A 16,956-nucleotide genomic window follows, 5' to 3' on the forward strand; every position below is an offset into this window, starting at 1 on the left:
TAAAAAAAACAACGCAAAGACCTATCTGATCTGACCTATCTGATCTGCTATTCATTTTGATTTCATCTGGCCAGTGACATTGGACTCTTGTCATGGGTATTAACCTGGTTGAACAAGACACAATTTGAAGAGGTTACCTAATTAATTTATAAGTCCTACTTTAGCAGTCGGCAGGCAAAATCAGTAATTCATGTCGTGGACCCATTTCCTTGCAGTTCCCCCACAATGTTTCCATATCGCTCATGAAGCCGCCTGGTTTCATTACCAAGAACAAGCTTCCGTATATGAGGATTTCGATATTGGTACTAATTCCCATCTATTCTGGACACTTCATCTCAAGCCAGAAGCCAGTGCAAGCTCTGAAGTAGTATTTCAGGAATATCAAGCCATTGCATCAAGGGAGATATGCCTCATTTTACCTTCAGGTGGGGGAATGATGTTCTGTCAACATAGGCATTTTCATTCTGAGTAAAGTGTCTGTCTTGCATATCACACTAAGCCCACACCAATGAAGCTTGGACAGTCAACACAGTCAATGCATATGAGTGAAGCTGTTCTCTGTCATTATCCATGCCTTGAGATGTAGGTCTGAGTTCATTCTATCATTATCCATGCCTTGGGATGTAGGTCTGAGTTCACTCTATCATTATCCATGCCTTGGGATGTAGGTCTGAGTTCACTCTATCATTATCCATGCCTTGGGATGTAGGTCTGAGTTCACTCTATCATCATCCATGCCTTGCATTGTAGGTCTGAGTTCACTCTATCATCATCTATGCTTTGGGAGGTAGATCTGAATTCACTGTATCATTATCCATGCCTTGGGATATAGGTCTGAGTTCACTCTATCATTATCCATGCTTTGGGATGTAGATCTGAGTTCACTCTATCATTATCCATGCCTTGGGATGTAGGTCTGAGTTCACTTCTCCAGTACTTATCAGAGATCTCTCGTCCTAAATAGATCAAGTCGAACTGGAGTAACCTTTACCTGTTTCTTTGACAGCTTCATATGGATGCGGCTTCCCATTTTCTGGATTTGTGAGAGAGAACATTTTTCCTTTTAGAAGCTGTTCTCTGACAGATGGAGTCTTTTCCAGTCAGGTTATCTAGAAGCTCTCTCGTTATCTTAAGGGACCAAAGATGGTCTCTTTGGGGTAAAGGGATGTATCAATCTCCATTTCTTACCTATTCTGATTGGGTAATGTATTTAAAGAAGGCACCAATCTTTTATAGCAAAAGTTGTTTATTCCAGAATACTTACCCAATCATAATACACATATACCCTCTCAGCCTCCCCACAATTACATCCACATATGCTTATGCTCCATTAGTAACTCGGGGCCCCTAGTGGCCGAAAGTGCCAACCGTTACGGATCACTGCCATCTCACCTCTATCTGCGTGGGTTCGAGTCTCGGATTTGGCCAATGTGGGTATGGGAGAAAGCTTGCCAGTAGCTTCTTGTGGGTCGGTGGTTCTTTCCGGGGATTTCCCAGGTTCTTCCTCCACCATTAATACTGGTCGCCATGTATAGCCTATCGTGTGCTGAAAAATGGCATTAAACCCTACAACAGCAACAACAACAAAATTAGTAACTGAGATATTCATGGGATTTGGTGTCACTCCCTCTACCAAGGGGAGATCACTCTGCCCAACCACCACCTCAGTGGGCAGCGAACTTTTATCTTTTTTTAGCTAAAGGTGTTATCTGGGAGGGCTTGATTTGCAAGGTAATAATTCCAATTTTTATAAATGAAATGGATTTTCTGCAATACAATGGCTGCAGATGGTCACATGATACTGATCTGGAAGTTTTTACACATCGATAAATTCTTTTGGTTTTTGTATTGTTTGCAATATAAATAAACATTGCAGACACATAATGTGAAAAGATTGTTTCATCTTTTAAATATTTTTAAAACAAATAAATATAAATTATACTCGTTTTATTCTTTTTCAAATATAATTTGATTGAAATGCAAAGTTTACAATTTGGTGTTCATCTGCTGGCCGATTATGGTGATTTTTCACTGCAATTTTCTGCGGAATTTTTTTAACAATTAGATGACAAGGAGTTCAAAGAAATCATTGTAGCAATTGAAGCAGATTAAGATGGATTTGACAATAATGCAATGAATGTTACAAACGCTGAAAATGAAACAGCAACAGAGATTGATAAATTCCCTCACACAGCACCCCATGATCTCATTCACCTTGGCCTTACATAACAACATCAATAATATCGTGGGAACTGGGCCAGTCAATTTTGAGGCCGCTGAGGGATACAAACCAAGATTCAAGAAATTATCTGAGGAGGACTAAAAAGCTATTTAAATAAATCAGTACTCAGAGGCTACTAATCAAAATACAAAATGAGGCATTGGCGTTTTCAATGGTTTAAAAAAAATTGTTTTCATTTTGTTTGCTTATTTAAAAAACGTGTGGGTGTTGGTGGCATGGTGTGAATATGACCACTTACAAAAAAATAAGTGTTTATGAGACCATTATTCAAAGACTGGTAAAATGGTAAAACTACCATCTCCACCAGTGTGACTTAACACCATTGAAAAATGGATATATAATCCCTAAAGGTGATTGTTTTGCTGGTTTTGTGAGCAACTCTACATTTAACAACTGCACATTTAATTTCACATTAGATAACTGAAAGGGTCTTGTTAAGTAATAACACTGATGAAAAAGATATAAAATGTTATTCCTGTATATATAGTACATACTAAAATTAAAAAAGAATGTTATTTTTTTTATATGAAAAGAAATGTGCTGACACCATGGGTAGTTATTGCCTAAGATGTAAAGTATGAAGTTGCTGAATAAACGTAACTGACAGTAGTTACATTTCATCTGACATTAGGTCACTAAACAGGTCTTCACAAGAATTAAGGGGGGGCCCCCGAGTGGTCTGAAGTGCTCTCCATTACGGATCACTGCCATCTCACCTCTGTCTGCATGGGTTTGAGTCTCGGATTCAGCCAATGTGGGTATGTGAGAAAGCTTGCCAGTAGCTTCTCGTGGGTCAGTGGTTCTTTCCGAGGTTTTCCCGGGTTCTTCCTCCACCATTAATACTGGCCGCCATGTATAGCCTATCGTGAGCTGAAAAATGGCATTAAACCCTACAACAACAACAAGAATTAACGCTGTTGAGAATGATTTAAAATGTTATTCCTGTATGCAATTTATTTAATTGTTACCTTTATGTTAGTAAGGGATAGCATCATCTTGTTCATATTTCCATGTTGTTCATTGATAAAATCATTATGATTTAAGGTTCGATTCTAAATTTAATCTAGCACACTTGTTCATTCCGTATCAGCGGTTATTATGTAAGGTCATGGTCATCTGACGTAGCAGATGGGACTGACTAAAATTGAACAAGACTTGTAAATAAGCTAAATGTGTTGAAACCACCGGTAGCCATTGCCTAAGATGTAAAGTATGAAGTTTCTGAATAAACTTAACTGTGACAGTAGTCGATATGTTCATGTAATTCTGTACAGGTTATGTATTATGGGGCGACGTGAAGTGGAAAATGAAAGTACGTGCTACTTAAATTGGAATGCATTGTTTATGGAATAAGTTGATTTGATGAAAGAAAGGACAAAATTGTAATTATAAGGATTAAATGACCATGGTTGGGTTGGGTATTTATCGATGTATAAATTTTACCTAATCACTCACAAAGTTAACATAAAGTCCTTTGTGAGTGAGTAGGTAAAATTTACACATCGATAAATAGCCAACCATGATCATTTAATCCTTTAGTAGTAGTTCTAAGGGATTTTGATTTGTTAAGTTTGATCAATAAAACCATTTTACTGGAAAAATTGGTTTTCAGTATCCTTGCTATAATCACTTAAATTCTTTTATTTACTGTAGCTAAGAACTTGTCTTTTTTTCAGATGACTGACCAAATCAATTTGATATACAAGACTTTGAGAATGTCAGAACTGGAACAAAGATACCATTACTTGCTGTGTTCATTTGTCCAGGACCTTGCAAGACCACTGTTCCCATCCTGCTCAATTTTGCCCTTTGGATCCGGTGTAAATGGCTTGGGGTTGCCTGGATGTGATGTAGATATGACCCTTGACCTGAATTGTCAGCCGCCCTCAAATGCAAGTTTAGTTTTTTGTAACATGGGAAGTGTAAACTGTTTATGGGAGGAGCTTATAAAATTATGGGAGGAGCTTATATTGCAAGATTCATTTAAAGGATTTCAAAGTAATTTTTGTTTTGCTTACATATGTATAACAAACATACTCAAAGGATTTTGAATTAATATGTGTTTTACCTAGAAACAAAAATTCATTGTTGATGTGTATACTGTTTTCAGGTTAAAGTTAACGTAGTCCAATAGATGGGACACTTCCCCGTGTCCCTTGGGGTTTTCCCAGCTACCCTTATGCTCTCTACGTTGTCCATATTGAGCCTACCCTATGCTGCACTCCATATAATTTACATAATTTTTCTGGTCTTTTATTACATTTTGTTTAATAAAAATGTCATATATTCCATTACATTATTATATATTATGTTTGTTTAATGTAAATGTCTTATATTCCATTATCTTAATATATTTTGTTTATATAATGTAAATGTCTTGTCTTTTAGTTGAATATACTTTATATTTATTTAAGGAAACATTTTTTAGTCCATTTTTTTTGTTTTCTTTTAACCCCCAAAATGACATTTTGCTTTTCCTTTACACAATAACAAAAATATTACAAGAAACTGTTGCATACGTATGTATATAAACGTATATAACATTTAATATCTATAAGAAACATAAATATTTATTTATATACAAGTGGAAACCTGTTCACATCTCATGCTTACTTACTAGCAACGAGTATGAATACAAAACTCCTGACTATTATGTATAGCCTATCTTGTGCTGAAAAATGGCGTTAAACCCTAGAACAACAACAACAACAATAAAACTCCTGACTATTGTCTCTCAAGTTGGAAACCCCAGTTGGTCCTGATGCATATTCTCTCACGATCTCTCCGATTCTTAAAGTCTTATAAAAGTGAGGGATTGAAGTGCCATCTTATCCTGATTGCTCCTGTCAAGTGGGAAAAATTATTGATCAGTGACCCATTGAATTTAGCAGCAAAAATTCCCAAGAAGATTTTTCCTTCTTCCAAATGGCATAAACAGCCATGGATGCAGGTTGACCATTTGAACCCAGACATGTCGAACCTGCATACCTGATGCGTCAAGCAGGCCCTCGGATAGAAATGGTTTTCAAAAAAGTAGTGGATAGCATTGCTCAGGCAAGAAAACGTACCACTTTTAAAGCCAGGTAGATGGAGGGTTCGCTTCTAGTCGTGCAATCAGAAATTTGTCTGCCTTCAACCTTTAGTTTACAGGTAGCTAACTGTAGCACTCTGAGGGGTAAGTTAGGTCCAGTCACAATCAAGGGCTGCTGTTCTTTGATTTCAGACATGTTTTACCATCATGGGTCTTTTCGTGGGTTGAATAAGACATCCTTTATCCACTTTCCCTGACTACCTATATTTCCTTTATTCCACAGTTGTAAGATTTCACTCATGATAGCTTTCATTGCCAAGAGCAGGTAGCCACTCAGTTTTCATCTTGGTACCGGATCTTATCAGTCATGAGTTACTAATGGAGCTGATGTGATGTAACTGCAAGAAGGACGTATATGTTATGATTGAGTAAATACTGAAAATACATATTTTGCTCCAAAACTTGGCTTCTTTTTCAAATATGTTACCTGATCATAATATGTTCAGAGAATAGGTAAGAGAAGGAGGGAGTTTTTTTTTTCTTTCTTTTTTTTTTCTTTAAACCTCTCACTCACATGCACCTACAGGATCCCATGGGGGCTCGGAAATAATACCTAAAGTGAACAGAGCTAATTGGTTGTGGGAGAACTTGTTCGTACTACTCATAGAAGAATGAGATAATATTTTACTTAGGCCGTCATTTTGGATACTATGGGTTATCTACTCATCCCACAAAGAACCATCCCAAGACCAGAGTATTTTCTTGTTGGCGCTAGCCTGGCAGTAGGCTGTCATTTTGGATACTATGGTTTATCTACTCAGCTTACAAGGAACCATCCCAAGACCAGAGTATTTTCTTAAACTTGTTGGGTCACAAGGTAGGAGCAAACATAGCATTTGAATGCATCTACATACAAACTGTTGTGTTGGGTGAAAGTCTGACATAACATTCTCAATCTTTTAACTTGGAAATCTTTCATTCCCAAGGGGTCAGTTTGAACTGGTGGGACATAATGTCAACAGAGGAGTCTAGGGCGAGTACCAATCCAGTGGTAAGGGGGATGTAACTCTCTTCTCAGACCTATTCTTTGAACATATTTTGATCAGAAAACATATTTGAAGTAAAACCCAATTTTTTTTACAAAATATGTTTCTTTGATGATACTTACCAACCATAAGATGGGCACACCCTCCCATACTTACCAATCATAAGATGGGCACACCCTCCCATACTTGCCATTCATAAGATGGGCACACCCTCCCATACTTACCAATCATAAGATGGGCACACCCTCCCATACTTGCCAATCATAAGATGGGCACACCCTCCCATACTTGCCAATCATAAGATGGGCACACCCTCCCATACTTGCCAATCATAAGATGGGCACACCCTCCCGTACTTACCAATCATAAGATGGGCACACCCTCCCATACTTACCAATCATAAGATGGGCACACCCTCCCATACTTGCCAGTCATAAGATGGGCACACCCTCCCATACTTACCAATCATAAGATGGGCACACCCTCCCATACTTACCAATCATAAGATGGGCACACCCTCCCATACTTACCAATCGTAAGATGGGCACACCCTCCCATACTTACCAATCGTAAGATGGGCACACCCTCCCATACTTACCAATCATAAGATGGGCACACCCTCCCATACTTGCCAGTCATAAGATGGGCACACCCTCCCATACTTACCAATCATAAGATGGGCACACCCTCCCATACTTGCCAATCATAAGATGGGCACACCCTCCCATACTTGCCAATCATAAGATGGGCACACCCTCCCATACTTGCCAATCATAAGATGGGCACACCCTCCCATACTTACCAATCATAAGATGGGCACACCCTCCCATACTTGCCAGTCATAAGATGGGCACACCCTTCCATACTTACCAATCATAAGATAGGCACACCCTCCCATACTTACCAATCATAAGATGGGCACACCCGCCCATACTTGTCAATCATAAGATAGGCATACCCTCCCATACTTACCAATCATAAGATGGGCACACCCTCCCATACTTGCCAATCAAAAGATGGGCATACCCTCCCATACTTACCAATCATAAGGTGGGCACACCCTCCCAAGCCCATCTTGCATTTAATACTGGACGAGTTTTCACATTTGGTCGAGTAGTAACTGATGATTGACAAGATTTGGCAATCAGTATATTTGTTTAAAACTGAGTTCATTGTTTAAATTAAATTGTTAAATCAGCTATGTTTAATCAACTGTTAAAATGCACATAAATAACGATGATGAACACAGCGATAACAGTTTACTTAACTGCTAGTGGTATCTGTGAATTTTCAGGCTGGCAGAAATGGTAAACCCAAGCTGAAGTACATGTCAAAGTCTTATAAAAGTAATGAGCGGCAGATGGAACAAGATATTGTAAATCTGATGTCATATCTTGTAAGTCTTCTTCCTTCTGTCTCAAACTGTGTCAGAGTTCCACATGCCCGTGTTCCAATACTCAAGTTTCATCATGGATCGCTGGATAAGGAGTGTGATATGTCCATTCTTAACTTGTAAGTATTATTATACTGCACAGAAAGTAGTGACAAGACTGCAAGGTGATCTGTCCATTTTTAACATGTAAGTCTTACTGCATTGCACAGAAAGCAGTGACGAGACTGCAAGGTGATCTGTCCATTTTTAACATGTAAGTCTTACTGCATTGCACAGAAAGCAGTGACAAGACTGGAAGGTGATCTGTCCATTCTTAATGTGTAAGTCTTAGACGGTATTAGGGAGCATGATCTGTCTGTCTTGAATGTGAGTCTTATTGTCTTGCATAGACAGAATTAGGGAGCATGATCAGTCTTGAATGTGTGAGTCGTATTGTCCTGCATAGACAGTATTAGGGAGCATGATCTGTCTTTAATGTGTGAGTCTTATTGTCCTGCATAGACATTATTAGGGAGCATGATCTGTCTTTAATGTGTGATGCGAGTCTTATTGTCTTGCATAGACAGTATTAGGGAGCATGACCAGTCTGCCTTTAATGTGTGAGTCTTATTGTCCTGCATAGACATTATTAGGGAGCATGATCTGTCTTTAATGTGTGATGCGAGTTTTATTGTCCTGCATAGACAGTATTAGGGAGCATGATCAGTCTTGAATGTGTGAGTCTTATTGTCTTGCATAGACAGAATTAGGGAGCATGATCTGTCTTTAATGGGTGATGTGAGTCTTATTGTCTTGCATATGCATTATTAGGGAGCATGATCTGTCTTGAATGTGTGAGTCGTATTGTCCTGCATAGACAGTATTAGGGAGCATGATCTGTCTTTAGTGTGTGAGTCTTATTGTCCTGCATAGACAGTATTAGGGAGCATGATCAGTCTTGAATGTGTGAGTCTTATTGTCCTGAATAGACAGAATTAGGGAGCATGATCAGTCTTGAATGTGTGAGTCTTGTTGTCTTGCATAGACATAATTAGGGAGCATGATCTGTCTGTCTTTAATGTGTGAGTCTTATTGTCCTGCATAGACAGTATCAGGGAGCATGATCAGTCTTGAATGTGTGTGTCATATTGTCTTGCATAGACAGAATTAGGGAGCATGATCTGTCTTTAATGTGTGAGTCTTATTGTCCTGCATAGACAGTATTAGGGAGCATGATCTGTCTTTAATGTGCCAGTCTTATTGTCCTGCATAGACAGTATTAGGGAGCATGATCAGTCTTGAATGTGTGAGTCTTATAGTCCTGCATAGACAGTATTAGGGAGCATGATCAGTCTTGAATGTGTGAGTCGTATTGTCTTGCATAGACAGAATTAGGGAGCATGATCTGTCTTTAATGTGTGAGTCTTATAGTCCTGCATAGACAGTATTAGGGAGCATGATCAGTCTTGAATGTGTGAGTCGTATTGTCTTGCATAGACAGAATTAGGGAGCATGATCTATCAGCCTTTAATGTGTGAGTCTTATTGTCCTGCATAGACAGAATTAGGGAGCATGATCTGTCTTTAATGTGTGATGTGAGTCTTATTGTCCTGCATAGACAGTATTAGGGAGCATGATCAGTCTTGAATGTGTGTGTCGTATTGTCTTGCATAGACAGTATTAGGGAGCATGATCTGTCTTGAATGTGTGAGTCTTGTCCTGCATAGACATTATTAGGGAGCATGATCTGTCTTGAATGTGTGAGTCGTATTGTCCTGCATAGACAGTATTAGGGAGCATGATCTGTCTTGAATGTGTGAGTCTTATTGTCTTGCATAGACAGTATTAGGGAGCATGATCTGTCTGTCTTTAATGTATGATGAAAGATAGACTACGAGATAATGTCTAGTCCAGTTGATCTCTGCTACCAGAAATGTCAACAACATAAAAGCAGATATCTCACAACATATAGTACTCATGCTAGATGCCAACATAAGTGGATTATGATATAACAATGCACTGTTAAGATGGTTTGTCAATATGGACAAAGGATTTGTTTATGTAACAATAGAAAATTGTCAGTGCATTTTATATCAAGTTTGCGGCTTCCTTTCATGGGGCCTCTGAAATTCTTCACTCCAAACCAATGGTTGTATATACAAGTTTAAACAGCCAACAAATGTCTGCAAGAAAAATAAATCACCAGATAGTATTTTTTTTGCCGCCAATAAGGAAAGAAAAATCACAGTTTGCAACATTGGTGAAGCCCTACGCGATCCCAGAATAAACTTTCTATGTGTTATTTTCGTACTTTTAAGAAGAAAAAACTTTTTTTTCATATACGAGAAAAATGCATATTAAATTTCAGGAGCTTGCCACAATCGTCTTGTATTATTCATACATGATCTCTTCCCCAAAATAATAATAAACATTTTACGTTTTTTCTTACTTGTAGAAAAGAAATTTTTTATGTACGAGAAAAATACATGTATATAAAATTTCAGGAGTCACAGCACAACCATGTTACAGTAAAACCTGTTATGAGAGACCACCCCTTCTGCCAACCAAAAGCGGTCTCTCAAGACAGTTGGTCTCATAAGAGGTGTGTGAAAATGGACTGGTTTTTAGAGTCATTAGTTAGCATTGTTGAAAAATAAATAATACCCATACTCACTGTACATGTATCATATCCTTTATTCATAAATCTTGTTAAATATTGCATGCATTCCTCTCAAAATATCTTTATATAATAAAGATATACATCTATCAAACAACGAGAAGAAAATTTATGTTTGATCATCACATTAATATGTACAAAAAAATGAACAGTTAGATATGATGTATATATCTTATTCTATACACTTATTCACTTGTTTTTTAAGAAATCCATTATACTTCTTTGTTGACAGTTTTACTCAGCTGTTTGGTCTGAACATGCATCTCAATTATTGCCTTTTCCTGATTCAACTTTCCACTTACTGGTATGTTTTTACTCCTTGCAACACAAAACCACTCCCATACTCGTTCGTTCAGATCTCCGTAAACTGTCCGTCGTGCCATGGCATATTTCCTCTGTGCTTGTGCACCTTTCTGCCATTCGTTTCTAATGGACTCTTGTCTTTGATTACATTTTGAACTTGCGTTTTACCGATGCTTAAGCTGACTGCTATTTTGCTAGCGCTCTCCCCTTTTTCATTTCTTTCAGTGACATTAATCCTTTCATCCAGTGTTAAAATTTTTCTTTTTCTCAGCGGAGGTTCTGCCATTGTTATTAGTGTTGACATTATAAAGACTATCGGTTTTGATCAGGTTTTGGGGAAATGTGGAATAAATATATATTATGTACCAATGAATGAAACCAAAAGACATGATTAACTCGTCAAGAAACAATACATTTATTCTGAGACGAAGTTTAAATCAAGAGCGTTATAGCTCGATAAACAAAGGTTGCGACCATCTGCACCCAGGTAAACAGATGGTGGCTTGGTGAAACACTAACAAAAGAAATAAAAAATAATTTTAAAAAAATCAGGAAATGATTCTCACTTACTAGTATTAAAGACAATGAGCTCATTCACCCTCCAGGCATTATCGATTAACTGGAAAGACAAACGATGTACTCAAACCTACACTGAAGCCCTTTCAAACGATTTCTCACTGGGACATAAGGACTACCGGCGTTTTGTGAGTTTTCATAAAGATAAAGAAAAAATGCAAACCTCTAAATTGACTGCGTATATCCATCATTACTCCCGTTGATGTTACTTTTACTGGCTATTCACATGACTTTGGCTCTACAATGGCGGTTAGTGACATGTACTTTAGTCTGGTTTACTGCAGTTTACAAATGACACTGTACGCTGGAGTTGTAAATTTCACAAAACTGGTACTGTAGCAAGACAAATTCTTTTTAAATACTTTATTAGAGCAGTCTTTACTATTTATGCAGTCTTTGTTACAAAGGATTAAATGATGGTTAGAGGTGTTTATCTCGATATATGGTTGTTCAACTATAGTGTTATTTAATGTGCACTTTGTTTGCATGCTACATTTATCCCGAGCTCTAGTGTTTACAAAGGATTAAGTTAAGGTCAGTGGTGTCAATCTGTTGGTTTTTTTTGGCGATGCAGTGGTTCATAGCAGTGTCAAAATGCATATTTTGCCAAGAAATCGCAGTCGCTGGTTGCGTTCAGCAGGTGGTTGTTCATAACAGAGCGTTTATATTGTAAAATCGATCCATGCATTACGATTGTGGTTGGAAATGACAGGTGGTTGCTTATAGCAGAGGTCGCTCTTGACAGGTTTTACTGTACATCCGAATTACAGTGTTATAATGCGAGTGTGTTATAGTGGGGTCACACTGTAATTGTGCCCAGACTGGCATTATCCAGAGTGTGTAAAGATTGCCACTATCATAGCATTTGATTAGAACTTGGCAGAGACTGGCATTATCCAACTGTGGGATGATTGCCACTGTCATACCATTTGAATGTAATTGTGCCCTCATTGGATTTATACAGACTGGTATGAATGTCATCCAGACCATTGGATGATTGCTACTAGCATAACATTTTAATAGAACTGTGCCCAGACTGGCATCATCCATCTGTGGTATGATTGCCACTATCTTACACTTTTGAATAGAACTGTGCCCAGACTGGCATTATGCAAACTGTGGGATGATTGCCACTATCTTATCATTTGAATAGAACTGTGCCCAGACTGGCATCATCCATCTGTGGTATGATTGCCACTATCTTATCATTTGAATAGAGCTGTGTCCAGACTGGCATTATTCAAACTGGGGGATGATTGCCACTATCTTATCATTTGAATAGAACTGTGCCCAGACTGGCATTATGCAAACTGTGGGATGATTGCCACTATCTTATCATTTGAATAGAACTGTGCCCAGACTGGCATCATCCATCTGTGGTATGATTGCCACTATCTTATCATTTGAATAGAGCTGTGTCCAGACTGGCATTATGCAAACTGGGGGATGATTGCCACTATCTTATCATTTGAATAGAACTGTGTCCAGACTGGCATTATTCAAACTGGGGGATGATTGCCACTATCTTATCATTTGAATAGAACTGTGCCCAGACTGCATTATGCAAACTGTGGGATGATTGCTTAGACACGGTAAACGTGTTAATATCATCATGGTTCTATAATAAGTAGAATCTGCACATAATAAGGAATTTTGCATATAACTGTCAGAGTTATCTCTCTTGAGATAATATTTCTTGTCTGATCTTGAGGGGACTTGGTCGTGTGCAGGAACTTGAATGTAATTTTCTGTTTAGAATTCTTATCAGAATGAGACCTGATGTATTTGGGAATGTCCTGGCTTTGCATGGAAAAAGAATGTGTATACCAAAGAAATTATTTTTGCACACTTCAGTGAGTAAGTTTCAATCGCTTTTGGTCAAATTCTCTTGTTCAGTCAAATCAGATGGTTAGATATTCTTCATTTCCAGTTTCATCAGCTGCCATTGTGAAGTTGATTTGAAATGTGTGTGTTTTGCTCTGTGTTCATTTTATTATAGTGAATACATTTTTCAATACAAATATAATTTGGACAACAAACACGTACTTAAGAAAACATTTAAGCATCAAGTCTACTACAGAAAGGAATAATTTCTGTTGATTTGGTGCAAATTGAAAGACGATACTTACGATGTCAAAATTGCCCTGATTCAATTTTCACCTAGTTGGCAGGTCTGTAGACTGTATATAATAAAAGACAAAACAAGTTTGGGTTTAAATAGGGGTGTGTTCTTACAGTACTGAATAAACTGCCAAATAAAATGGTCATAGGGGCCCTGAGTGGTCTAAAGTGCTCTCAGTTACAGATCACTGCCATCTCACCTCTGTCTGTGTGGGTTCGAGTCCAGGATTCGGCTAATGTGGATATGTGAGAAAGCTTGCCAGTAGCTTCTCATGGGTCAATGGTTCTTTCCGGGGTTTTCCCGGGTTTTTCCTCCACCACTAATACTGGCTGCCATGTATGGCCTATCGTGTGCTGAAAAATGGTGTTAAGCCCTACAACAACAACAACAAAATGGTCATATGTTATGTAAACTAGATGAATGATAATAGGGTTTCTTCTTAATCATTGGATTAAAATTCTAATTTTATTTATATTTCCAGATCAGGCCTCAAGATGACTGAGTTATTATGGACATATGGAGAATTAGATGCCAGATTCAGACCACTCATTTATGCCGTTAAACTGTGGGCACATGATTGTGGAGTTACCGTTGTACAGCGACCAAGTCCTTATCCGTCCAATTTTACCCTGATCATGTTGGTGATCTTCTTCTTACAGACAAGAAAAAATCCAATCCTACCATCAGTTAACAGACTTTGTAATTTGGCAGGTATGATAAAATTCAAAATCGTTATCTATGACATTTTTCTCCAATAGTTGATAATGAAGTAGGAAGATATTAATTGATAAAATCACACCACAGTTTAGTGAAATATTGCCTATGAATTCCTGATCACAATGAAGTAGACCATCCTAACAGTTTGAATCGTGTTACATTATGTCCCAAAAATTAAAACGTCAAAGTATTGTAGACTGTTCACTATGATTCATATGACTTGTACTTTAGGTTATTTTATCAAAGTAGCCTACTTTGCAGTTGGTATAATTGTATTGCAGTTGACATCTGAAGATAAGGTCACAAGGGACATGAAAAATTGATGTGCTATTCATATTAAAATTACATAGACTTGATTTTTGCATAGCAGACTCAAGTCTTCTAGGTTAGCATTCCAAACACTGTCTTGACATTAATAAAACATTTCAAGTGAAGGATTCCAGTTTGAACTCAAAACTCAATCACTGGAGCATCAGGATAGGCAAACAGAGTAAACTATCAGACCACACAGAGCTTCCCTTTACCATAAATATGCACTAAACATATTTTTTTAAGTATCCAATTTGCCTTCCGGCAGCAACAAAAATCTGGGAAAAGATGTGCAACTCCTGGGTAGTCTCCCTTGAGTCATAAGGTCCAGCATCAGGGTCTCTAAAACATTTATACTCTAGGTCCCAGTTAAAACAACGCTTATTTTAAACATGGTATTTAACTTGTAAAAATATGCAGTTTTGAGGTACCCAGCAAATTATGTTTACCAACTTGTAAAATATGCAATTTACAGGTACCCAGCTAATTATGTATACCAACTTGTAAAAATATGCAGTTTAGAGGTACCCGGCTAATTATGTATACAGATTAACATGCATTGAGGCAGACATGCTTATGCATGGATCACATAGAGAAGTACTGAGAATGGTGGCAAGAGTTGTATAAAGAATACTGTAAATACCTGCACAATGATTTCACAGGGGTGGTGGAAATAATTCTTGCATCGGTGTGGTATTAGTGTTAGGGCATGCTACTCACTTTGCAGGACATGTGGCTCATTCACTTGACAAGCATTCCTTAGGAAAGCTACTCACTATGCAGGACATGTGTCCCATTCACTTGACAAGCATGCCTTAGGAAAGCTACTCACTTTGCAGGACATGTGTCCCATTCACTTGACAAGCATGCCTTAGGAAAGATAATAACTTTGCAGGACATGTGGCTCATTCACTTTGCAAGCATGCCTTAGGAAAGCTACTCACTTTGCAGGACATGTGGCTCATTCACTTTGCAAGCATGCCTTAGGAAAGCTACTTACTTTGCAGGACATGTGGCTCATTCACTTTGCAAGCATGCCTTAGGAAAGCTACTTGCTTTGCAGGACATGTGGCTCATTCACTTGATAAGCATGTCTTAGGAAAGCTGCTCACAAGACATGTGGCTCATTCACTTTGCAAGCATGCCTTAGGAAAGCTACTCACTTTGCAGGACATGTGGCTCATTCACTTTGCAAGCATGCCTTAGGAAAGCTACTTGCTTTGCAGGACATGTGGCTCATTCACTTGATAAGCATGTCTTAGGAAAGCTGCTCACAAGACATGTGGCTCATTCATTTTGCAAGCATGCCTTAGGAAAGCTACTCAGTTTGCAGGACATGTGGCTCATTCACTTTGCAAGCATGCCTTAGGAAAGCTACTTACTTTGCAGGACATGTGGCTCATTCACTTTGCAAGCATGCCTTAGGAAAGCTACTTGCTTTGCAGGACATGTGGCTCATTCACTTGATAAGCATGTCTTAGGAAAGCTGCTCACAAGACATGTGGCTCATTCACTTTGCAAGCATGACTTAGGAAAGCTACTCACTTTGCAGGACATGTGGCTCATTCATTTTGCAAGCATGCCTTAGAAAAGCTACTTACTTTGCAGGACATGTGGCTCATTCACTTTGCAAGCATGCCTTAGGAAAGCTACTTGCTTTGCAGGGCATGTGGCTCATTCACTTTGCAAGCATGCCTTAGGAAAGCTACTCACTTTGCAGAACATGTGGCTCATTCACTTGACAAGCACGCCTCTGGAAAGAAACACTTGGCTGCTTGAAGAATTTCTGCTGTTAGCTGATTTTTTTATAAAAACTTTGAAAAGTTTACTGCTCAGATATATCTGATCTTAATGGCACATGCACAGCAAGTACGATTGTTTGACACCCTTATTCCGTTGGTCGTACAGCACTGAGGTAGCTCTCGGAGAAACTTGATCACCAACAAGCAGTATGTGCAGAGATTTCTTGGCTCAAGAAAGCGGAGCAGGCAGCACGAGGCAGGGATTTGACTGCTTGGGCACCATTGGAATTAAGGAAGAAGTCCCCTTTGATTTTGTCAGGGTAGTACTGTGCCCAGCACCTGTCCCCAAACAAATGAAGACCTTGATTGATATCATCATCTGTATGATGCCAAGAAAGAGTTTGAAGTCAGTGGTATTGCACATGTTTCATATAGAAGAAAAAGACCAAGACAGACTTTGAGACATTGACATTATGTCTTAATACCTAGTGTGAGGCAGTAGTTTAATTTTAAATAGGTGTTCCTTCTTGTGCCTGTTCCGACACGTAAAAATGTTTCTCATTTGCATCATTCAGGATGATGGGTTGATGAAAATAGTGCAGAAGGGAGGAGGAGGATGGGGAGTTTAGTGTAACTGGCTAAACTAACCTAATGAAAACAGAAGAGCACAAGAACAAAAAGTTGGTTAAACTTGCATATGATTTGAAACCTAGACTTATTACTGGTATTGACAAGCCTTACTATGAGAATGCTGCAGTGGCTGCAGTAATGTCCATTGGCTGCAGTAATGTCCATTGGCTGCAGTAATGTATACTGTGT

General features: G+C 38.4%; 1 protein-coding gene across 1 annotated transcript in view; it reads left to right on the forward strand.

The window, feature by feature from the left end:
- LOC149773794 (poly(A) RNA polymerase, mitochondrial-like) overlaps nucleotides 1–16,956 on the forward strand; it is a 51,808-nt gene that overhangs the window by 19,130 nt on the left and 15,722 nt on the right. Inside the window, exons 4-6 of the mRNA XM_089946011.1 lie at nucleotides 3,919–4,134; nucleotides 7,614–7,831; nucleotides 13,851–14,080. Coding sequence (XP_089802137.1) covers nucleotides 3,919–4,134; nucleotides 7,614–7,831; nucleotides 13,851–14,080 — 664 coding nt within the window. The remainder of the gene's footprint in view (nucleotides 1–3,918; nucleotides 4,135–7,613; nucleotides 7,832–13,850; nucleotides 14,081–16,956) is intronic.

This window comes from Sinohyriopsis cumingii, unplaced genomic scaffold (assembly GCF_028554795.1).
Source record: "Sinohyriopsis cumingii isolate HCF-2022 unplaced genomic scaffold, ASM2855479v2 utg000555l, whole genome shotgun sequence".
In the NCBI taxonomy this organism is placed as follows: Eukaryota; Metazoa; Mollusca; class Bivalvia; order Unionida; family Unionidae; genus Sinohyriopsis; species Sinohyriopsis cumingii.